General features: G+C 42.1%; 1 protein-coding gene across 1 annotated transcript; it reads left to right on the top strand.

The window, feature by feature from the left end:
* Positions 1 to 86: 86 nt before the first annotated feature.
* On the top strand, positions 87 to 23,842 carry Katna1 (katanin catalytic subunit A1). The gene is made up of 11 exons (XM_040728293.1): positions 87 to 305; positions 7,799 to 7,973; positions 9,355 to 9,512; positions 9,894 to 10,074; positions 11,410 to 11,531; positions 14,518 to 14,623; positions 15,728 to 15,886; positions 20,312 to 20,438; positions 20,951 to 21,085; positions 21,523 to 21,649; positions 23,487 to 23,842. Exons 2-11 carry the CDS (start codon positions 7,806 to 7,808, stop codon positions 23,683 to 23,685), a joined length of 1,482 nt encoding a protein of 493 aa, XP_040584227.1. The 5' UTR covers positions 87 to 305; positions 7,799 to 7,805; the 3' UTR covers positions 23,686 to 23,842.
* The last annotated feature ends 1,291 nt before the right edge of the window (positions 23,843 to 25,133 follow it).

Below are 25,133 nucleotides of genomic sequence, written 5' to 3'. Positions count from 1 at the left end.
GCGACCGCAAGCGGAATGCGCAGGCGCATCCAGAGCTCGGCCACGCCCCCTTAGGTTCCGCCTGCGTGCGCATGCCCGTACGCGCCTTCACTTCCGGGGCATGGCCCCGCGGGTGCGGGACTGGCCGGGTCGGTAGGGAGCTGGAAGTGCCCTTGCCGGAGTTGACTTCAAATTGGCTGCGAGCAGGGACTGCGTTGCCCGCGGTGCTCGGCCGTGCGGCTCCCGGAGCGAGCGCGACGCTGCGGCTCGGGCCTCGTCCCCTGCCACGCGGCGGGCAGCGTGTCCCGGAGCCTCGGCTGCGCCAGGTGAGTGCTCGCTCGGGCCGCAGTGCGCACGGTCCGCCGGAGGAGCCCTGTGATGCCACCTCAGGCCCTTGTCCTTACAGATGTCACCCGATCCGGGGACGGGGTGGAAGCTTGCTCGCTCCCTCCCCGAAACCTCCGCCCTTTAAAAGCTCCAAATGTTGGACGTTGGGATTCAGCTTCTTTTCCTACAATCTGTTATGCTGGTGATTTACTTATTTCTCCTTTGTAATTGATTTTATTTTTAGTTTTAAAGTGTATTGCTATCCTGCATGTAGGAGGTAGATGTGGGCTCGCGAGTGGAGATCAGAGGCCAGTCTGTGAAGTTGGTTCCCTCCATCCACCTCCACAGGGCTCCCGGAGTTGAACTCTGGTCGCCAGATATGCTGGGCAAATTGCCTTTACCAGCTGAGCTAACTCACCGGCTTTTCGTTTGTTTTTGTTGTTGTTGGATTTACTGTATTGTATTTCTGTTTGAAGCGGCATGTTTTTTGTTTTTGTTTTTTTCTTTTCTACTTGACTGTGAAAAAGGTGGCACTTTTGTCAGTCGGTATGATCCATGTAGATAATAATACACTAAATGTATTTTGCTTGTGGTGTTTCTTGACAGGGCTTGAATGCTGCTTTTAAGTTACATTTCAGTTGTTACACTTAATAATTGATCTGTTTTGTTCAGGATGAACTGAAAATACGAGTACCTGTAGAGTGGATTTTTTTTTTCTGAAAAAGTTCGTGTGTGTATGCATGCGTGCATCTCTTAGTAATGATAACTTTATTATGCTTGAGTACTTATCATATGATGATTATAAAAGCTAAAAAAAAAGCCGTATGCCATGCTTTAATTGTTCTGGGGGTATGTCAGTTTTTGTGTTTATTCATAGTCATTAGTGACTATGTAAATTATCATATAGTTATTCTCATGTTCCCAAGGTACACTTCCTGAAATTGCTTGTCTGCCTGTAGTGCCTTTGAAAGTACTTTGTCAGGCGAGTCTTACAACCAGGTTTAAAGCCTGGAGCCCAACAAGGGTGGACCTCCACACCTGTGTCATGTTACACACTCAATAATAATAAAAAAGTTACACACATGGTGTATTCAGATGCCTTCAGGAGGTTGCGGGATAAGGTTTTTGGTTTTTAATTTTACTTCTTTTTTAAAAGACTATTTTTAAGTGTGTGTGTGTGTGGTGTGTGTGTGTGTGTGTGTGTGTCTTGGGGAATGGACACTTGTGAGTACAGGTGCCTGGGGAGTCAGGAAGAAGGTATCAGATTCCATGGAGCTGGAGTTACATTACTCATTGGCTTTTTTCTTTTCTTTTCTTTTTTTTCTTTTTTCTTTTTGGTTTTTTCGAGACAGGGTTTCTCTGTGGCTTTGGAGGCTGTCCTGGAACTCGCTTGGTAGTCCAGGCTGGTCTCGAACTCACAGAGATCCGCCTACCTCTGCCTCCAGAGTGCTGGGATTAAAGGCGTGCGCCACCAATGCCCGGCGGCTTTTTTCTGTTGAATATATATATTTTTTATTTTTTGAAAACTTAATATTTTAGCTTTTGTTCCTCTGTGTAGACTCTTTTCGTCAAACACTGCCAGATACTACACGAGATAAACCCAGTTTCTGTTCTTCTGCAGTGGAATTTCAGCAATGATAAGGGAAATTTAAAAATTTGGTAAATACAAGTGTTAATATTCTGGCTTAGGGGGTTGGAGAAATGGTTCAGTGGTTAAGAGCATGGGCTCCTCTTCCAGAGGACTTGAGTTTAATTCCCAGTACCCACATGGCAGGTCACAACTGTCTCTAATGCCCAATTCCAGGGGTATCTGAAACCCTCACGTGGAGATACATGTCGGCAAAACACCGATGCACATAAAATAAAAATAAAAATTATTTTAAGATATTCTGGCTTAGATATTGCTGCAGTAATAGAAAATGATGATTTTTTTTAAAATCTGATATTTAGTGACCTGAGGGTGCTTTGGCAGTATATGTGTAAACACTTTGTTTTCTCTGATAGCCAAATGCTTTGCATATGGTCTGTTAATGTGGCCTTGGATTGACTTTCTATTATTGTCTGTTGGAAAATATCAAGCTGGGCGTGGTAACTCACTTGTGATTCCAGTACTTGGGAGGCTGAGCAAGAGAACAAATGTGGGTTCTAGGCTAACCTGAGCTAGTGTGAAACCCAGTCACTCTTCCTACCTGAAGAAAAGAAAGAGAAATAGTTGGCTTAGAAGGAATTTTATCTGACTGGAAAGAGAAATTCAAAACCGTATACTGTTGAAGAAGTCTAAGAATAGCTTTGAGCCCTGAATCATGACACCCCCCCCCAAATAGAGAAACTTATCCAAGGTCATAGGAATCAGCTGTACACTTCAGAGCAGGCCAGGCTCCTCCTTCTGATGGCGCTGCCCAGACTAGTCATCACCATAGATAGGCAAAGGTTTCAGAGCAGGAGTAATCACACAGGAATCAAGTGGGCCTGGAGAGATGACTGCTCTTCCAGAGGACCCAGGTTCAATTCTCAGCCCCCGCATGGCTTCTTACAAACATCTGCAACCTCAGTGTCAGGGCGTCCGGCGCCTTCTCTCTCCTGTGTGGGCACTGCATGCACTTTGTGCAGAACACATAAATACATACATAAAAATTCAAAACGTATCAAATGGTAGTCCAGGCTTGGTGGGTTGAACTGAGGATCGAGGAATATGAGAGTCTCGGGGATTGGAAACTAGACCAAGGGAAAGGGGTTTTGGAGTTAAGACAACACTAGCAGCAGTCATCCACTCAAAGGTGTTTTGATATCTGTGTGCCAAGTGTGTCCTGGTTGCTGAGGGTACAGCGGTTACCGAAGGTGGAGTCTCTGCTATGGACCCTTTATTAAGGAGAACATCATGGTCACAACTTCCGGCAGTCATTATTTATGTTCTGGGAGATTTTGTTCTTTTGATTTTTCTTCTTCTGGACCTTGGATGGTGGATCTTGAGTTACCGATAAGTGGCCTAACCTCAATTCATACCTATATTGTTATGTACTTGTGAGTTACTGCATAGTTTAGGGTTAAACCACACTTACTCCAGTCGCTCTGGGTCAGGAATGTGTGGCTTTGTGGTGCCTCTGATTCAGTCTGTCGTCAGGCTGTAATGCAGATGTCATCCAGGACAGCAGTCATCTCAAGACATATAACCACAGGAGGATTCAAGCTCCTTCATGTGGTTGCTAACCGGATTCAGGGCCTTATGTGTTCTTGGTGTGAAACCCTCAGTTCATCACTAATTGCGGCCCTGGGACCTCCCTCATTTCCTTGTGGTGTGAGTCTCTTCATAGAGGGTGTTGCCACATAATAGCTGGTTTTCCTTTGAGTGGAGAAGTGACAGACAGTGAGGAGGATGGAAGTCACAGTTTAATCCCAGGAGGAACATCTCGTCCATCCTTTTGTTTACTTACAACATGAATTCAAGCTCCCATTTAGCCCAGGCTGGCTTCAAGCTCAACATACAACCAAGGATGGCTTTGACCTCCCAAATGCTAGGATAACAGGTGTGTGACCCCATATCTGATTCTTTGATTCACATTTCTCTCCACAACCTGTTTAGAGTGGTACATTCCATATATATTCTGAGGTATGCATGTATATTTTAAAATGAGTGTTTATGTAACATTGGTAATTTTACTTTGATCAAATGATATTCAAATTAGACATTGTTCTATGTCTAAGATTTTTGTTTCCCAACCCATTAATTTTGATGATCTATTTATGTTGCTACTTACGAAGTTTATTGCTTCCATGTACTGTATATTTACTGTGTTCTTTGCCACAGTTTCCTAACAGAGCAGTTTGTCTCCAACTTTTTTGTAGTGTTTTATATTTCAATATGTGACCTATACATAATATGGGTTGACATTTTCATAATTCACATAATATATTGTTATTATATTCCCCCTGCCTCTAATTTCTTGATAATTCAAATAGTTCTGTCATTAACAACCAGAACCATGTCCTTTTATGAATCTTTGTGAGGCTTTGTTCTGGAGTGTTTTATAACATTTCTCTTTTTTTTTGTTTTGTTTTGTTTTGTTTTTCGAGACAGGATTTCTCTCTGACTTTGGAGACTGTCTTGGAACTAGCTCTTGTAGACCAGATTAGCCTCGAACTCACAGAGATCCACCTGCCTCTGCCTCCCCAGTGCTGGGACTAAAGGCATGCGACACCACTGCCCCGCTTTTATAACATTTCTACATAGGGCCATTGATATATAAATAGAAGATATCTGTAAGTATTGCTTGATTATTCTCCAAAATGAGTATGTAACTATATTCTCACAAACTGTGAGGGTCTCTTTCTCCCAAAATCCATGCTCATATTTGGCATTATTGAACTTGTTTTTTTGTTGTTGCTGTTGTTTTTCAAGACAGGGTTTCTCTGTGGTATGGCTCTGGCTGTCCTAGAACTCACTGTGTAGACCACAATGGCTTCAAACTCAGAGATTTGTGTTGATGGAGTTTCTGTCCCACCTGGTCCTTTAGCCATTTAGGCCCAAATAAACACACAGAGGCTTATATTAATTATAAACTATTTAACCAATGGCTCAGGCTTCTTATTGGCTAGCTGTCTCTTAATTATTAACCCATTTTTAATTTATCTATGTATTTCCACATGGTCTCGGTTTACCAGAGAATGCCTGGCATCCTATCTTCCCAGTAGCTACATGGCATCTCCCTGGCAGCTCCTGTCGCATTCCTCTGGTAGCCCCACCTATACTTCTGCCTGGCTACTGGCCAGTCAGCGTTTATTCACCAACCAATAAGAGAAACATATATTCACAGCATACAGAAGGACATCCCCATCAGATCCACCTCCCTCTGCCTCCTGAGTATTAAAGCTGTGAGCCACCCATAGCAGCTTATATTTATTTATTTGTTTGTTTTTCAAGGCAGGGTTTCTTTGTATAGCAGCCCTAGCTGTCCTGGAACTTGGTCTGTAGATCAGGCTGGCCTCGAACTCACAGAGATTTGCCTGCTTCTGCCTCTCAAGTGCTGGGATTCTGGGATTAAAGGTGCGAGCCACCACCTCACAGCCTTCTATTTATTTTCTTTTTTTTTTTTTTTTGCAGTTAGAATCTGAGTTTATTTTGTGGTTCTCAAGGCAGGTTTTTATACGTCTATTTTTAAAAGATAGATTTGTTTTTACTTACGTATATAGGTGTGTGCCTATGTGAGCTTATGTGCACCACTTGCAGGCAGGGGTCTGGAGTCTAGAGGATGTGGGAATCCAAACTGGAGTCCCATGCAATTGTGAGCCACCAAGTGTATGAGCAGTCAGTGCCCTAACCACTGAGCCATGCTCCAGCCTTGATCATTACTGTCCAAGAGCTCCATGTGAATATCCTACTGACGTACAGAAGAAATAAAAGCCATGTCATTTTCCTCACACTTCTCCCTCCAATCAGTTTCCCTGTTGTCCTTCATGGTCACCTTTGTAGTTCCCCAAGCCTAAGGTGCCTCACACTGTAGCATGGGGAGCTCCCAAGCAGCCAGCAGCTCTTTCGCCAATGTTGCAGATTTGCTTTTCTCTTCTGGTGGCCACTGCCCTCGTTCAAATGGTTGCCCTCTCAGAACATGCACATTCTTCCTACGATCTCTTGTCTTCAGTAGCAGTCATTGTCACCATTCACAAAGCGGATGTTTATTATCAAGTGACTACTTCTAGTGCTTTACTTCTGTCTATCCACATATCTGTATCTTACGAAATGTAGATAGCTCAGGCTCTCGTGTGCAGACACTTTTATTGCTGAGACCAGTCACCCCAGGCTTCCAGATTGGATCCTCCTTGCTTGTGCCCCAAGGGCTGGAGTTAGATAGAAGCCTGAGCTGTCATGCCTGGCACCAAGTTACTTATTTTTATGTATTTATTCTGCCCTGACCTGCTAGCTAGCCAAGTGTTCATCATGGAGCTGTATCCCCAGCACCCACTCCCCTTTTACAGGGTTTACTCAGAGCCATGGGCTGCCTCAGCTGATCCAGCCCACTTTGAACTTGCTATGTATCCCAAGCTGACTTTAAATCTTTGATCCTACTGCTTTAGCTTCCAAATAACTGGGATTACAGACATCCACCAGCACACCTGCCTAGGTATTTTTTTTTATTAGTTTTGTAACCCTTGGCAGTAGTTACTATTCCAATTAAAATTTTAACAGTTGAAACTTAGAAGAAATATTAAGGCTTAACCAGGATGGTAGAATCATAATTCTAACCAAGAGGCTGGGCAGCGGTGGTGCATGCCTTTAATTCCAACACTTAGGCAGAGGAGGGTGGATCCCTGAGTTCAAGTCCAGCCTGGTCTCAAGAGACAGTTCTAGGACAGCTAGGGCTACACAGAGAACCCTGTCTTGGTAAACAAAACAAAAAAGGATTCTAAGGTTTTTCTAACTGCAAACACATATACTTTCTGCTTATTTGTCCATCTTCCCAAAACTCTGCCTAGCAGTGAGCATCAGTTCTGCAGATGTTTATGAAGACATGTGTCATGCTCCACGTTTCACATGTTTACCTTCTCTCAGATAAGTAGGTCTAGTAGAGATAAATGGAGAGTAACTGTAGACAAATGTCATGAGATGCAAATTCCAGTAAAATGCCAGAGGACCTACACGGGTGAACATTGTTTTGAACTGAGGTAAACAACCTAAGTGATGTCTGAGCTAGCCTTTATGGTGGGGCTTAGCAGGAGGAACTAAAATCATGCATGTTTGTTCATACTTATGAGTTTATTTTTGATGATACTATAATTTGAAGCCAAGGCCTTATCTTGTGTGTACTTTAAACTCTATCCCCAGCCCAAGTTGTTTTGTTTGTTTTATTGTTTGTGTGTCTGTGTGGCACTGAGCATTGAACCAAGGGCCTTATGCTAGGCAAGCAGTCTAAGCACTGAGCTGAACTGTTATTTGCAAGTCCCAACATATTTCTTTAAGGATAGAAGTTGTAGGAGTGAATATGTTCTTGTAAACTTAATTTTTAAAAATTACTTGTTCAGACTGGAGAGATGATGGCTCAGTGGTTAAGAGCGCTGGTTGTTTTTCCAGAGGACCTGGATCCATTTCTCGGCACACGCACTGACTCACAGCCTTCTGTGACTCCAGTCTCAGAGTATCAGACAAACAGCTTCTTCTGGCCTCTATACACACTGCATGCAATGGTTTATAGACATACATACAGAAAAAATACATGTGCTAATAAATGAATTATTTGAAACTTGTTATTTTGTCAGTGTTAGAGCAGGTGTGCCGAGGTCTGTGTACCTGTGCAGACAGAGGTTAAGACAGCCTTGTGGACCTGGTTTCCTTATTTCTCCTTTACTTGGGTAAAGCTGGGCCATCTACTAAATGGTCTCACTGACCCCATTGTAAACTTCCTTATTAAAGGAGTCCTGGAAAGTATATTTTTAAGAAGCTTTGTATTTATTTTTGAGAGATGTGTAACATGAAAATGTTTCTTGTTTCTTCTTTTCTTAGCTTGCATATGAGCATGAGTCTTCTTATGATTAGTGAGAATGTAAAGCTGGCTCGTGAATATGCATTGCTGGGAAACTATGACTCTGCAATGGTCTATTATCAGGGAGTTCTTGACCAAATGAACAAGTATCTATACTCAGTCAAAGATACATACCTCCAGCAGAAATGGCAACAGGTAAGAATCATGGCTGCTGTGTTTAATACTCAGAGAATGTAGATTTACTTTCAATGCTGTACATGCATTCAGAGAGTATAGGTTTGTTTGGTTTTTTGAAACAGGGTTTCTTTGTATAGCCTTAGCTGTCCTAGAACTAGTTCTGTAAACAGGCTGGAGTTTAGCTTACAGCTGGTCTAAAGTATACATTGGTGTTCTGAGTAAGTAGGCTCCAATGCCGGTAAATGAGGGCAAGCAAGCCAAGAGCAAAAGCTTTTCTTTATGCTTCCACAAAGGTGACCCAAATTTAGGTGGTCTTACTTCAGATGATCCAATTAAGTCAAGTTCCCAACAGGTGTGCTCAGTGACTTGGGTTTAAGTTAACTCAGATGGAGTCAAGTTGACAACCAAGAGTAGTCATCACAGTGAGCAGCTGCTCTCACCGTCAACAGTGTTACGTCCTCTGCTTCATTGTTCTAATGACCGTAATTTAATGATAGTTTTAAAGTAATAGTCTTCTTCTTTTTTCTTTAGACAGGGTCTTACTCTGTGGCTCTGACTGTCCTGGAATTTGCTATGTGGACTATGCTGTCTTCATATTCAGTCTTCCTGTCACCACCTGACCAGGCCTAGGATTAATGGCATGTGCCACCACACCCAAGCCCTGCAGTATATAATGACATTGCTAAAATTGCAAATGACAGCAGATCCTTGCAGAACCTTATTTCCCATAGAACTTTACAAAGCTGATCATATTTGAATCCCATTTAAGGAGTTTTAGACACTGTGGACTGAAAGAAAATTATAGTTGGAAACCATATAACCCATAAAATCTAGTCCAGGGCAGCATTTTCCAAAGTTCAGCTGTCATAATAGAGCAGTGCAGAAAAGAATGATCCTTTAGGCTGAATTTGTTGTGAACTATTACTTCCTGGCTGCTGTTTAAATACAGTACTGCACTTGTCTGTAACACTTGGAGAGGAATAGCCTCTTTTGGAAAATAACTTTTCCTTAAATCCAGCTGTTGATATTTATGTTACTGGGAGAGCAACATACTTTAAAATATACATAAATCATTTTAAATGTATAGTTCAGTATAAAGTTTTAGATGTATGAAGTTCAATAGTGTTAGTACATTCAGAATGTTGTGTGAGCATTCCTCCATATAGTGGAATTTGATCATGGGTTTGTTTGGTTTTGTTTTTTTGTTTTCTGAGACAGGGTTTCTCTGTGTAGTCCTGGCTGTCCTGGAACTAGCTTTGTAGACCAGGCTGGCCTTGAACTCACAGAGATCCACCTGCTTCTCCCGACTGAGTGCTGGGATTTAAAGGCATGTGCCACCACCGCCCGACTTGGCAGTGATTTCTTAAAGAAACTTATTCATATTTTTCTTTGAAACCAGGTTTGGCAGGAAATAAATGTGGAAGCTAAGCATGTCAAGGATATCATGAAAACACTTGAGAGCTTTAAACTGGACAGCACCCCTTTAAAAGCTGCACAGCATGAGCTTCCAGCTTCTGAAGGAGAAGTGTGGTCCTTGCCTGTACCTGTTGAACGAAGGTAAGTTGAGACTTTTTAAGAAAACTAGCCCAAGAAGCTGACAGCTTTGCCTTGGTCCATATCTAGGAGATGGACTGGGTTGCTGGGAGACAGGGACATGGGGAACATTTGTGGTGTGATGACCTTTGAGAGTTAAAGCGTGTATCAAGTTTAGGTGGAAATTTGCCAGAACTAGGGGTTCGTGGGCTGAAAGTAGCTGACTCAGCAAACAGACCGAAGGATCTGGGAACTGGAGTCTTCTCCACTCTCTGTAGCTGCTGGAGAATCATGTATGCTGTCTTTAACTCGGATTTTTCCATATGTAAATTGAGGGATTTAGACTGGGTGCATAGCCAGCTCCTTCAGGATCTACCTGTGGCTTTAGCGGTCTTGTTTGTTTAGACCCTCACCAGGACCTAGGAAACGCCAGTCTTCTCAGTACCATGACCCTAAGCCACACAGTAACCGCCCAGGCACAGTCGTCAGAGCACACCGCCCGTCTGCACAGAGTCTTCACAACGACAGAGGGAAAGCAGTGCGGAGTCGTGAAAAGAAAGAGCAGAGTAAAGGAAGAGAGGAAAAGGTGAGTGCTAGCTTCAGGCGGCTGGCTGTGTGAAAGCGCACTTGCTGCTGCTGCTCTTCCTGAGTTTGATTCCCACAGCTACACGAGGGAGCTCACAGCCTCTGTACCTGCAACTCCAGGGAATCCCACACCTAGGCTCTGCAGGCAGCTGCACACACGGGGCACACGTAAACACATACTCACCAAGAGCGAGAAGAAAAATGTTTAAGGTTCATTTATTTCTTGTATATGAATATTTTATATGCATGTTCATTTGCACACCAGAAGAGATCATTGGATCCCATAGGACTATAGTTACAGTTGGAAGGACCATGTGGGTGCTGGGTTTGAGCTCAAACTTCTGGAAGAGAAGTCAGTGCTCTTCGCTGCTGAGGGTTCTCTCCAACCTCCTCAAAACAAAATGATTTTTTGTTTGTTTTTTCAAGAAAGGATTCTTCAGTGTAATAGCTCTAGCTGTCTTGGAACTCATTCTGTAGACCAGTCTGGCCTTAATCTTGACAGATTTGCTTGCCTCTGCCTCCCCAACGCTGGGATTATAGGTGTTTGCCACCAATGCCAGGCCAGAACTGAAAATTTAATTTTTACTTAAGTTAAATGTAAGTAGATACACATCTACTTATTTATATATTTTGGTGTGGTATGTGTGAAGTGATTCACTGATAGTCATTGTCTGACTTCTGAGTACAGAGTCTCCCACATCCTTTTATTCTTCCTATTTACAGTTATAAACATTTCCTCTGTGTTAATGTGGAACTACATCAGACTGTTGTAATTTTTGCTTTTGCTAGCCAATGTTATTTAGAAAACTATAGTTTCATGTTTCCTGACTTGCCTGTGTTTCAAGATTGATAAAGTTCTGTTTCTTATCTGAGTTTCTGTTGTTATTTTTGGGGGGGGGCGTTGGTTTGGTTTGAATTTGTGAGATGGTCTCACAGTCCTGTTGTCTCTAATTCTCAAGTGCTGGGGTTCTAGGCATGTGTTCCCATCCCACCTCTGAGAATGCCTTGATGTCCTCTTCATTTCTGAAGGATATTCCGCTGGAAGGATTCTGGCTTTTCTTTGTGCACTTGGGAAATACTGCATCTCTTCCTTCTGGCCTCTAGTTTCCTGGAAAAATCTACATTAATTAAGATTGGTTTTCTTTGGCCAGGTGTGGTGGTAATATCAGTCATTTGGGAGGCAAGAGGGTCAGAAGTTTGACTCGTGCTAGGTTTGTTCCAGGAGACCATTCAGTGAACAAAATCATTTTGGTCTGATCATTGTTTCTGACCCACATAAACAAAACACAAAATTTCAGTCAGTTAAGAGCTCTTCCTTTTTTATCTCCTCGTATAGAACAAATCACCTGCTGCAGTTACAGAACAAGAGGCAAATAAATTTGACAGCACTGGATATGACAAGGACTTAGTAGAAGCTTTGGAAAGAGATATAATTTCTCAGAATCCCAATGTTCGATGGTAAGTCACATCATGAGATAATTGAGCTGATGGTTGTTTGGGAAACAAAATGGAGAAACTATGGGCATGCGATAAGACAGAGCTAGAGGATATGCAGTGTAAGCAGGACATACAGTGAAAACCCACATCACCACTGAGGCTGTACCGGTATGTTGTCCTGAGATTTTTATTTTTGTTTGTTGTGAAACATGGTTCCCTGTAGAGCTGACTGGCTTCAGCATGGCTGTGTGGCCAGCATGGCATTGAACTTCGTCCCCCTTCCTGAGCGCTGAGGTGACACACACATCACCATGACCAGTTTATGTGGTGATGTTGAGGACTCCGGAGCTTGTGCTTGCTAGACAAGCATTGCACCAACTGAGCTACATGACCCAGACTTTAGTTTGAAGTTTTTGTTATTTGTATTTGTATTTTGCATTTTTAAAGTTTAGTACTTTATATGGATGGGTGTTTCACCTGCACGCCACGTGTACAGTGTCTTCAGAAGACAGAGGAAGGCGTCACATCCATTGGAACTGGCGTTTTAGATACTGTGGCAGCTGAGACTCAAACCTGGCGCTCTGTGAGAGCAGCCAGTGCTCTTCCCCACTGAGCCGTTTCTCCAGCCTCTTTTTCGTTTTGGTGTATAACACGGGGTCTCATACATATATGGGGCAAGTTCTCTGCCAACTGAATATCCCCAGTCCCTTGAGATTTTTTTGGTATTTTGAGACAGGGTTTCTCTGTCCTGGCTGTCCTGGAACTCACTCTGTAGACCAGGCTGGCCTTGAACTCATTGAGGTCCACCTGCTCTGCTTCCTGAGTGCTGGGATTAAAGGTGTGTACCATCACTGTCAAGCGTGATTCTTTTAAATTAGTAAGTCAAATACAAAGTGGGACCTAGAACACAATTTCACCTTTTGGGCCCCCTTCTAATGTTGAAAAGATTGATGTTTTGTTTTTGTTGTTTAATTTAAACTTAATAGCCTGCAGTGGTGGCTCACACCTTTATTCTCAACACTTGGGAGGCAAAGGCAGGTGGTTTTCTGAGTTGGAGGCCAGCCTGGTCTACAGAGTGAGTTTTAGGACAGCACAAAGAAACTCTGTCTAAAAACAAATAAACAAAAGCTATTATTATTGTACATGTATGATGGGGTGGAGCATGCGCTGTGGCACAGATTGGAGGTTAGAGGACAACTTTGTGGACTCTGTTCTCTTTCCACATTTCTGTGGGATCTGAGGGTCAGGTCCTCAGTGTTGTCAGTAACCACTGTTACACACTGAGCCAGCTTGCCAGCCCTAGATGGAGGTTTCTATGCACACATCTTGTTTATGTCTATAGCTTATGGTAGATGTTGCTTTTATTTGCTATTAGTACAAGATTCTCAACTTTATTTATATCTAATAAAGGATATGTACTCTTTTACAGTGTGTTGTGAGCTCACTTTTGTACAAGTTAGTTATATTTTGTTATATACTTTGAATTAAAATATGGATGGTTAATAGGTATTTTAAAATATTAAAATTTTTCTAGTACAGTACAGTCTATTTTCATAATAAAATTGCTACATACACTAGTAGTACTGGTAGGTATTCTAGTGGCTGGGGAGAGCTTCATAATGAAGTTGATCTTTTAACGTATCTCTGTGTGCTCTGTGTGTTCTTTTTGTAATGGACATTCTTCTGAGCCATTAGAGTTCTGGGATATAAGATAAGATTCTGTCAGTGATGATGCAGGGTTAGCATCTCTAATGTGGAAAGTCAGAAATCCAAAAATGCACCAACATCCACATTTTTTTAAAATTTATTTTTATGTGAGTTGGTGTTTTGCCTGCATGTGTGTCTGTGTGACGGTGTCAGATCCCATGGAACTGGAGTTAAAGATGGTTGTGAGCTGCCATATGGGTGCTGGGAATTGAACACAGGTTCTCAGGAAGAGCAGCTAATGCTCTTAACTGCGGAGTCATCTCTCCAGCCCCCTCAAGTTTTTTTGTTTTTTTTTCCAAGACAAGGTTTCTCTGTGTAGCCCTGGCTATCATGGAACTAGCTCCGTAGACCATGCTGGCATCAAACTCAGCTGAGTGTGCTCCACCATTGCCTGGTTATTGAATGTATTTTCTTTTTTTTTTTTTTTTAAGATTTATTTATTTATTACATACACAGTGTTCTGTCAGAAGAGGGCACCAGATTGAATTGTAGATGGCTGTGAGCCACCATGTGGTTGCTGGGAATTGAACTCAGGTCCTCTGGAAGAGCAATCAGTGCTCTTAACCTCTGAGCCACCTCTCCAGCCCTGAATGTATTTTCAAGTGTAGAATTAAACCACTTTATTCTGTGGGAAGAAGCTTTCTTCTAACTGCTGACCTGCATCATTCATTTTTCCAGCTAGGGCATTGAGCCACATTTTTTTAAGCAAGCAAATATATTATTCTTAGGAAGTTTGGACAGTTCTGGATTAGAGAATGCTTAAGTGGAGAGGTATATTCAAACGTTTAAGGGTGTGCTTAAATCTTGACTTGAGTCATATCACATCACAGATTCTACACTAGCCTGGCAGCATAGAGAAGGAATGAATGAATGAATGAGATCTATGCTCTCCTAAGTTAAACTGAAACCCATTATTGCCAAGAACTAAAGACAGGGGCTGGAGAGATGGCTCAGTGGTTAAGAACACTAGCTGATCACCCAGAGGTCCTGAGTTCAGTTCCCAGCAACCACATGATGGCTAACAACCACCTGAAATGAGATCTGGTGCCTCTTCTGGTCTGCAGGTAGAACACTGTATACCTAATAAACACATAAACAAACAAATAAATAAATAAGTCTTTGAAAGAAAAAAAAAAGAACTAAAGAGGTTATCCTCTGTATATACTGATTGGTGTGAAAGACTAGCATTTTTTCCTGTGGCATAAAACGCTGTGCAGGTGATGGTTTTCAGGGTAAAGAAAGAGTATAGAATTGGACATACAATCTAAGGGGTTGGCTGACAAAGTATCTTTTCTTTCAGGGATGATATTGCTGATTTAGTAGAAGCTAAAAAGCTGCTTAAGGAAGCAGTGGTGTTACCAATGTGGATGCCAGAGTTCTTTAAGGGCATTAGGAGGCCATGGAAGGTAAGTTTATACATGCAGGCATCGTCAGAGGAAATGGCAGTGCCTCCGTGGCGGGCCACCACTTACTCATAGTGGAGAAAGTGGAATGAGGAAAGACTTACACCAGGCTCAGGAAGCTTAGGCAGTAGGATTGTCAGCCTGGGCTACATACTGAGTTCTAAGATAGCCTGGATTAGAGTCAAGATTATCTCAAAAAACAAATAAACAAAAATTGAACAGGTTTATGTTGTACTAGTCAGAATTTTGTTTTGACCAAACCAATGCATGGTTCCCAGAGTAGGAAGCACAGCATTCAGGGTCAGTTTACCCACACATAGCACATGTATAGTGAACTTGTGTTTGCACATATGACCCACTTGGCTCATGCATTTCATTTGTCACATCATATAGCCTGTCATTTGGGAATTGCTTTTGACAAATTTAGCGATATTTTTTTATCTCATTGGGCGCTTTTGAAAATTCTGGGATGGTATGAAAAGGAACTGTTTAAAGGAATGTGGGCTAAGAGTAAACATTTATCTGCTTCTTTAAAATAACAACTATTAACAGTTAACCTTTTTGTAATGATTAATAAATTAATAATTATCTGTTTTCCTTTTTCTTAACTGAGTTCCAAACTTTTAGTGTAATTATCTTCTTTTTGTGTAATAGAAAAGATATTTGTGCCAATAGTGATGACGTATACTCTTAATCCCAGCACTTGGGAGACATAGATAGGTGGATCTCTGTGAATGTAAGGCCAGCGTGGTCTACATAGTGAGTTCCAGGAGAGCCAGTGTTAAAGTAATGAGACCCCATATCAAAAACTTTGTTATGAAATATCATTCATTTTTCTCTTTGCTCTTTATCTCATTGTTACATACAAATTTAGTGAAACTTCTTATACTTTGTTTTAATTAGAACAAGGACAAGCTACTGGACAGGTGGTACCCACTGATAGTCCCACTCCTCCAGAGAATAGAGCAGGAGGATCATTGGAGCCCAGGAGGTCAAGGCCCCGTTTGTATTTATCATCCTCTAAAAACAAGAAAGGGAAGGCAGTAGCAATAGCAGATGAAGTCTTTGCTTACACTGTTATGTTATACATTGTTATAACTCCTACAGGGAGTACTGATGGTTGGCCCACCTGGCACTGGGAAGACCCTCCTTGCTAAAGCAGTTGCTACAGAATGCAAGACAACATTCTTCAATGTCTCTTCATCAACCCTGACTTCCAAATACAGAGGAGAGTCTGAGAAGCTTGTCCGCCTTCTGTTTGAAATGGTAATGTTTGAGACAGCTCTAGAGACTCATGACCTCCAACTTTCTCCATTACATGTATAGGATGGCACTCTGCCTAGGATGTCTGTAACCGTGGTGACTTGGATTCCTGTTTATCTCTTCTCCTCCAGAGATGGAGCCACATCTGCTAGCTTCTGAGCATGTGTGCACTCTGGCATTAGCATTACTAATGTGCTCTAAGAGTCTGACATAACTATGGTTAGTTGGTGTGTTTTAAATTTTGTTATTATTGTGTGTGTGTACATGTATGTGTGATGGGGCAGGAGGTGAGTGAGCACCACCACACTCAGGTGGATTTCTGAGGACAACGTTGTGGAGCAGTTCTCTCCTTCTCCCTCTCTGGATTCCAGGGCTCACACTTACCTGCTTGAACCATCTTGCCAGCTTCATTATTGTGTTTGTTAAACAGCATGCCTAGTTATGACATGATAAGTGCTGTATTTTAACAAGCCAAAGATGAGACTCTTAAGCAGCTATGGAACTTAGATCACCTCCAGCCTATCAACTCTGCCAATGATCTTGTGTTTAAGATTAATTTTACTTTTAATTTGTGCATTTGTGATTGTCTCTGAGGGTTTATGTACAGTACAGATGCCTGTGGAGGTTAGAAGGGGGTGCCAAATCTCCTGTAGCTGGAGTTACAGGTGATTGTGAGTGCTCTCTTGTGACTGCAGGGAACCAAACTCTAGTTGTCACCAAGAGCAGTAACAACTTGTAACCATTGAGCCTCCTCTCCATCTCTCCAGCTGCCCCCTTGAGTTGAATGACCAGTGTTTGAATTAATTCTTCCGTTCTTATTTTGAGTTTCTCTTTTCTTTCTTTTTATTTATTTATTTATTTATTTATTTATTTATTTATTTATTATGTATACAGTGTTTTGCCTGCATGCCAGAAGAGAGGGTACTGATGTCATTCTAGATGGTTGTAAACCACCATGTTGTTCTGGGAATTGAACTTGGGTCCTCTGGAAGAGCAGATAGTGTTCTTAACCACTGAGCCATCTCTCCTGCCCCAAAACATGAATTCTTAATCTTAGCAGAAAAAGTCTTAGGTGATGGTGCTGATACCATCCTGGATCTTACTCGTTCTAAGCTTAAATAAGTAAATAAATAATGAAACAAACTAGTATCATCCTTTCAAGTTATCCACTTTATAAACAGCTTCTTCCTATTTTGGTTTTTATTTCTACTTCCTCTTGGACATAGACAGTTCATAAACCAGGAGGCAATTTCTTAACAGACTTTTAATGGATTATTAATAGTTCATAATACAATATCAATCTAATGGGGAATCTCTGATAGTTTTGAAAAGATAGTTTTCCCAATGCCTGAGAGAAAATAGAAGTGTTAAAAGAACTAAGCCTAAATTGTTGGGTTCTGATTCCTTATCAGTCACTTTCCTCGCTGTTGCCTCCAGCCAGTTCCTTTCTGAGCTGCCATTCCTTTATTTAGAAGGCATTAATATACAACTTATGGGCTGTGGATATGGTTCTGTTGGGAAAGTAGAATACAAGGACCTGGTAGTGTGTCTTGTAATCCCAGAGCTGGGGAGGCAAAGACAGGTGGATCCCCGAGGCACTCGGCTGTCTAGCCAACTTAATCTCATTGTTTCAGGCCAGTGAGAGACATTACTCAGTATTCAAGGTGAACAGCACCTGAAGTAAGACATCCAAGACTGACCTTTGACCTCTACATGCATATCATACTTAGGCCTTTGCACACATAAAGTCATGTGTACACACACTCATGCAGTTTACCTGTGTGTATCAGAAACTCAACTGATACAAGTAATTTGCTTAATACAAATCTTAACTCATCGGAGCTGATAGTAAGTATTTAAAAGTGATTGATATAAAAATATGTGTATTATTTTATTTTCTCCCTCTGAGACAGGGTTTTTCCTGTGTAGTCCTGGCTGTCTTGGAACTCACTTTGTAGACCAGATTGGCCTCAAACTCAGAAATCCATCAGCTTCTACCTTTCAAGTGGTGAGATTAAAGGCATGTGCCACCACCACCCAGCTATATGAAAAAAAGCAATTGTAAATGGAAGTTTCTGTCCTGCCTCGTCCCGCAACTGTTTAGTCCTAAGAGGCTCATAGTAATTCTAAACTGTTTGGCCAATGGCTCAGGCTTCTTATTGGATAGCTCTTTCTTAATTATTAACCCATTTCTGTTAATCTGTGTGTCTCTACGTCTCTTGGCTTACTGGTGATGCCTGGGTCGCTTGCTTCCTCAGCAGCTACATGGCGTCTCACTCTCTGCCTTCCTTTTTCCAGAACGCTCCTACTCTGGTAGCCCCGCTTATACTTCCTGCCTGCCTACTGGCCATTTAGCGTTTTATTAAACCAAAAAGAGTGACACGTCTTTACAGTGTACAAGAGCATTATCGTGCATCAAGTGATTGTCTAGTTTGTTGTTTTATTTTACTTTTCAGCAGAATGTGTGCTCTACAGGATTTGTTTCAAATTACTTTTCCATTATTAGACCTACTGAGAGCCTCAGTTCAGACAGCCTTAGAGGTCGCTCTGATCTCAGTGCTCTCTGTAGCTAGCTTTGACTTTGGGCAGCCCATGAGGTGGCTGAGGTAAGAAGTGTAAGCAGAGAAGTGCATCCTCACTTTAGTCGTTGATGTGGAAGTCCAGGGTTAGCATGTGGTCCCAAGCCTGAGGCTGAACCGTTATCTCTATTAGAAGCAGGGCTTTGTGTAATGGTGGGATGTTACCACAGTGGTTTACACATGACAGGTTTCCCTTACCAGAGGGCAGAACCGGTTGGTGTTCCTTGAACATCTCTCCCCAGTTCGGCATGTGTCTGTCCTGTAGCCTCTGCTTGAAGCAGAACACTCTGACCCAGTGCTTGAGAAGAGCCAAATGGTGCGTTTTGTTTGGCTTGACAACATACAGAGTGAAATTTAATTTTTTGTTGATGGGCTTAGAACAAAACAATAAAAATTAATTCTTCTGATGGTCTATTTATAAGCATTAAAATAAACTTTATGTAAAAAAATGATTTTTTTTTCTTTTTTGGTTTTTCGAGACAGGGTTTCTCTGTGGCTTTGGAGGCTGTCCTGGAACTAGCTCTTGTAGACCAGGCTGTCCTCGAACAGAGATCCGCCTGCCTCTGCCTCCCAAGTGCTGGGATTAAAGGTGTGCGCCACCAACGCCCGGCTAAAAAAGTGATTTTTTTTAATGTAAAAAATGACCATTTGACTACGATTTCTCTATTAGATAGACACTGTAATGTAAAGGGACAGTTTCAACCAAGCTTTTTCTAGAACTTGAGACTATCTACCAGTACCTCTAAATGACCTACCATAGTTGTTCATATCATTAATAGGGTTCAGGATAACCCTTTATTTATCATATATAGAAGTTGTTTGTTTAAGGAGCCAGTTTATATAATGGGAAAAAGATGGTATCTGTGTTTTCATTAGAAGCTATGTATGTTTTAGAGCTATGGCAGTGTCCATGTGAAATCCCAGCAGGAGAAATGGGCTCAAGGTCACCTTCAGCTGTATAGCAAATTGGGGATACCTGGGATTCATGAGTTCCTGTATCCAGGAAAGAAAAAGAAGGGACAAGATGGTTCAGTGGTACTTGCCACCAAGCTTATCAGCCTGACTTTTGATACCTGAGACCCATATGGTGAAGAGAAAGATTGAACATCCTCAAGTTGTCCTGTGTAAACATGCTCTGTGGGTCACCTACACCCACACACCTGCAAGTTGTCCTGTGTAAACATGCTCTGTGGATCACCTACACCCACACACCTGCAAGTTGTCCTGTGTAAACATGCTCTGTGGATCACCTATACCCACACACCTGCAAGTTGTCCTGTGTAAACATGCTCTGTGGCTCTCCTACACCCACATACCTGTAAGTTGTCCTGTGTAAACATGTTCTGTGGCTCTCCTACACCCACACACCTGCAAGTTGTCCTGTGTAAACATGCTCTGTGGATCACCTATACCCCCCACATGCATGCACACAAATAAATGTAATTAAAACAAATTTAAATTCAATGCATGACCTTTCTTCCACTAGGCAAGGGAAAAGAGTAGTATGGCAGCCTCTAGTTATTTTCTAGTATCTTTTAAAGATTTGTTTATTCCTTTTTTTCTGTGTAAGTCTGAGTGCCTGTGTGTGTGTAAGTCTGTGTATTGTGTGTGCTGGTTCCCATAAAGACCAAAAGAGGGTGTCAAATCCCCTGTAACTGCAGTTATTATTGAACAGCAAGTGCTCTTAAGCTGTCATTCAGCCTCATGTTTCCCAGTTCCTAATGTGTAAATGTTTATTTCAGTGACACTGAGCCTTAACCATACTAGGCAAGCACTGTATCATGAGGTTGTATTCCCAGCCTCAGAATCAAAACCCTAAAACCTGGTATTGCTTGGTTTCTTCCTTTAGGCTCGATTTTACTCTCCAGCTACCATATTTATTGATGAGATAGATTCCATTTGTAGTCGTCGAGGGACTTCTGAAGAGCATGAAGCAAGCCGAAGGGTGAAAGCTGAGCTGCTGGTTCAAATGGATGGTACATAGATTGACCTGGGGTGGGAGCTGGCTGTGTGTGTGCTCCTCCAGTCGTCAAGCTGTTTGTAGTGCTAGTCCAGCACATTCAGTTTGTGTCAGAACTCCAGAAAGATGGGAGGGGCATAGAGATGAGTAGTGGTACATGGATGTTCTTGAATGGATGGCATGAGAGAGAGAGAGAGAGAGAGAGAGAGAGAGAGAGGGAGGGAGGGAGGGAGGGAGGGAGGGAGGGAGGGAGGGAGGGAGGGAGAGAGAGAGAGAGAGAGAGAGAGAGGGGGGTGCTGGGAATTGAACTCAGGTCCTCTGGAAAAGCAACCAGTGCTCTTAACCACTGAGGTATCTCTCCAGCCTGATAGTTTTTTTTGTTTGTTTGCTTGGGTCACATTCTCACAGTTGTCTTAGGGGTGCTGGGAAACTATACTGCTTGCATCATTGTGTAAGATTTCGGTCTGTAAAGAACTGAGTTTTATTCATAGGTCTTACTCCGAAACTTTTATTTTCCTACCTTTTTAGGTGTTGGAGGCGCCTCAGAAAACGATGACCCTTCCAAAATGGTTATGGTTCTGGCAGCTACAAATTTCCCCTGGGATATAGATGAGGCTTTACGACGGCGTCTTGAGAAAAGAATCTACATTCCTTTACCATCAGGTATCTCTTTTCTGAGAGTTCCAATTATCAAGTAGACTTTTTTTTCCCCTGAGACAGGGTTTCTCTGTTTTGCTTTGGAACCTGTCCTGGAGCTAGCTCTTGTAGACCAGGCTGGTCTTAAACTCACAGAGATCCACCTGCCTCTGCCTCCCGAGTGCTGGGATTAAAGGCGTGCGCCACCACCGCCTGGCTCAAGTAGATTTTATACTTTAAAATCAATATTAGCCTTCCTCGAGTAGGCAAATGTCTGCTCTTTCCTGTGTGACTGTTTGGCTACATCCAAAATCTAGAAGCCTTGATATCATGATAAACACATTTGCTCCAGGAGTTGGAAAACAATTCCTAATACTTCCTGGGCTTGAGGCGTTTGCTTGAGTAAAATCAACACTATTCTATTCCCATTGAAGGCTTACATTTTAAAATGTTTCTCCCATTAGCAAAAGGTAGGGAAGAACTGTTAAGAATAAGTCTTCGAGAGCTGGAGTTGGCTGATGATGTTAACCTTGCAAGCATAGCAGAAAACATGGAAGGTTACTCGGGTGCCGACATTACCAATGTATGCAGGTGTGTATTTCTTTCATTTCTGTAAGCATACACTTCCATTTTAAAGTGTTTATATTAAGGTAAATGACCTACACTGGCCAGGAGATAAAGTTCATTTATAGAGTGTTTGCCTAGCATGTACCAGCCCTGAGTTTTATCCCGACTCCCCACCCCACACTACAATATATTTATGGTTACAGTTACAATTTATGGTTAGAGTTAGAGGTAACAGGTGTTGGCAAGGTATCTGCATTTGATGGCCCATAGTTTATTTGAAAGCTGTAAGTTCAAGAAGCATAGCTTCCCTGCAGTGTTAGGTGGGAAATGACCGGTGTATTAATGTACTCATCACAGGATACGTAATACTATAGTCTTGTTTTAGTCACTGGGTCCTAAATGTGACTTAACAAGGTGTGGCCCTGATCAGTCTCAGGGGCTTGACTGCACTAGCTTCCTCATTGCTAAGTGAGCACATGTGGGTCAAAGGTTATGTATACAAATGAAGTTACTGTCTCTGTGCACACTTGGTGACTTCAGGTAAGGATGAACTTGGTCAGAGAAGAAATTAAAATGACATGAACTGGGTGTGTGGCTTAGGCAGAATACTTGCTTACTTGAATGAAGCCCTGGATTTGGTCCTGGATCCACATGGTGCTGAGATGTGGTAGTGCAGGACTATAACCCTGGCATCAGGGCATGGAGGCAGGAGAATCACGGTACAAGGTCATCCGTAGCTACACAGCCAGTTTAAGGTTCCTGGCTGCCCTGGAACTCACTCTGTAGACCAGGCTGCCTCCATGTGGGTCACCACTGTCCAGCTCATAAAAGACATTCTTGATGTGAAGTTTTTGTAATAGAAGGGAAAGGGAAAATGTGCCTGGCCTGATTTTCCTTATATGGAGAAAATGTTTAATTTTCTTTTTTTTTTTTTTAATTTAAATTAAAAACAAGTTTGCTTCACATGCCAATACCAGCTCCCTCTCCCTTCCCTCCTCCCCCGCCTCCCATTAGGCCCCCCCAGCCCCTCACCCATTACCCACTCTGATCCCCAGGGAAGGTGAGGCCCTCCATGGAGGATCTCCAGAGTCCGTCATTTCATTCAGGCAGGGCCTAGGCCCTCTCCCAAGAATCCAGGCTGAGAGTGAGCATTCCTCACTGTGGGATGGACAGCCAAAGTCCATTTGTATGCCAGGGATAAATACTACCTAAGGTCCCATAGATTTCCTAGGCCTCCTCACTGACATCCACATTCAGGGGGTCTGGATCAGTCCCTTACTAGCCTCCCAGCTATCAGTCTGGGGTCCAAGAGCTGTTACCTGGCAGGGAAGATACCATAATCACGAAAATGTTTAATTTTCTATCTAACATTCCTTTCTGTCTCTGTGGTAAATACTTATTCTTTATTGAACATAAGGAGATACAATTGCAAACTTCTTTATTATATCTTTTTACTTTATCTTGGACTGTATATTCAGCATTTATTACTTGAATTAGTATACTTATTTCATTATGGAGATTTGACTGCTAAAAAACAACTAAAAGCAGACCTTGTTTTCCAATGAGAGGTGCAATGCAATATATATATTTTTTTTATTTTTGGTTTTTGAGACAGGGTTTCTCAGTGGCTTTGGAGGCTGTCCTGGAACTAGCTCTTGTAGATCATGCTTGTCTCAACTCACAGAGATCCGCCTGCCTCTGCCTTCCAAGTGCTGGGACTAAAGGCGTGACGCCACCACCGCCCTGCTACAATGCAATATTAATATATGTATATAATATATGTGAGATCTTAGAGAGTTTGGCAGGTTTTTTTTTAAATTCAATTAAAGTAACACTGGACTTTTTAAACCTTAAAACCTAGGGATGCATCCTTGATGGCCATGAGAAGGCGCATTGAGGGTTTAACTCCAGAAGAAATCCGAAACCTTTCAAGAGAAGAAATGCATATGCCTACCACCATGGAGGATTTTGAAATGGCTTTAAAGAAGGTTTCTAAGTCGGTATCAGCTGCAGATATTGAAAGATATGAGAAATGGATAGTTGAGTTTGGATCATGCTAACTAACTTCTCACATGTAAACTGTGAGAAATCGGCCTTAAGTCTTTGAGAAAAATTAAATGTAGTATTTCATTGAACTGAGTGCTATATTTTTTTAAACTTTCATAATGGTGTGATTTTTAAATTCTTTCTGGTTCTGAATAAAGGCATTGTTTTTAAGCTGCACCTTGTTTTAATTTAGCACTGCTTGATTTCTGCTAAGTACATCTCTCCCCCTCTCTTTGCTATTCTATGGTAATAATTGATAGCTAGTAAACACTCTTATACTGCAGCTAACTAAAGCATAGCCAGATTCGTGTGTCTTCCCTCTCCTCTGCTGTCATGTAGCTTCTCTTCCCTTTCTGTCGGGGTAGGAATGGGACTCTTGGGGCTGGAGAGATGGCTCAGTGCATACTGCTCTTGAAAAAGCTTCAAGGGGATACAGTGGCTCTGGGATCCTTGAACTTGCATGGATGTGCACATACCCAGAACACATGCACATACGTGTACACACACACATACACACACACATCAAAATTAATTAAAACAATCCAGTTAGGACTAGGGATTTAGCTCATTGTTAGGGTTCTTGTCTAGCTTGCATGAAGCCTCAGGTTTGGTCCCTGACTCTGCATACAACCAAACATGGTGTTACATGCCATCATGTAGGAGAATGCAAGAGTGAGGTCATGCTTAAGTACTAGTTAAGTCTGAGACCAGCCTGGACTGCCTAAAATACAAAAACTAGACAAGATTAAACTTCACTGTCATACTTGTCATCCTCCTTCCTCTCCTCTCTCTAGGGCTTGGAGCTGTAGCTCAGTAGTATAGTCCCTTCCTGGCATTCATGGGTTCAAGTTCCTACTATTGGTAGAAAGAAAAAAAAAAAAAAGCAAAGCATCAAGCTTGGGCCATGTTTTTAGAATGGATTACAACTAAAAACCTGAGACAGAGTCTCACTGATGTGCTCTACCATCTCTGCCTTTCAAAACTCTTAATGAAAAAGAACAAAAACTACATGGAGTAAGCTGTGTGTACTCTGAATGACCACTACAAACATGATGAAACAAGCTTTTATACACAGTACTCTCCTTACAACCAGAAGGAAGGCTAAGGCTTAATTCCATGAAGATGACAGCTTCTTTGAAAGGTAACTGCACATTCAGTCACATAAGCTGTACCACACCACTATACAGTGAGTGCTGCTCACTTAGGTAAACTTAACCCAAGCAGCTATACTTTTGTCCCTTTAATGAAGGGAGGGGAGCTAGAGATAACTGGCTAAAATGCTTCCTGCTCATCCAGGCCACTCGTTTGGTTTCCAGTGCCCCACATCAGGCAGCTGACAACCATCAGGCAGCTGATAACTCCAGCTGCAGGGATCCAATGCCTTCTTTTGGCCTCAACAGTCATTTGTACTCATGTACACATAGCTTAGCACCTCCCCATACAGATAAATTTAAAAAAAGCA

Source organism: Mesocricetus auratus, unplaced genomic scaffold (genome assembly GCF_017639785.1).
Source record: "Mesocricetus auratus isolate SY011 unplaced genomic scaffold, BCM_Maur_2.0 Super-Scaffold_100018, whole genome shotgun sequence".
Lineage (NCBI taxonomy): Eukaryota > Metazoa > Chordata > Mammalia > Rodentia > Cricetidae > Mesocricetus > Mesocricetus auratus.
This window is presented reverse-complemented; position numbering and strand designations above follow the sequence as displayed.

Excerpts from the sequence above, each read along its gene's own strand:
- Katna1 (XM_040728293.1), top strand. The coding sequence starts at position 7,806 with ATGAGCATGAGTCTTCTTATGATTAGTGAGAATGTAAAGCTGGCTCGT. Across the intron at positions 14,624-15,727 it reads GCATTAGGAGGCCATGGAAG|GGAGTACTGATGGTTGGCCC; the intron begins GTAAGTTTATAC and ends TAACTCCTACAG. Across the intron at positions 21,650-23,486 it reads GACATTACCAATGTATGCAG|GGATGCATCCTTGATGGCCA; the intron begins GTGTGTATTTCT and ends CTTAAAACCTAG.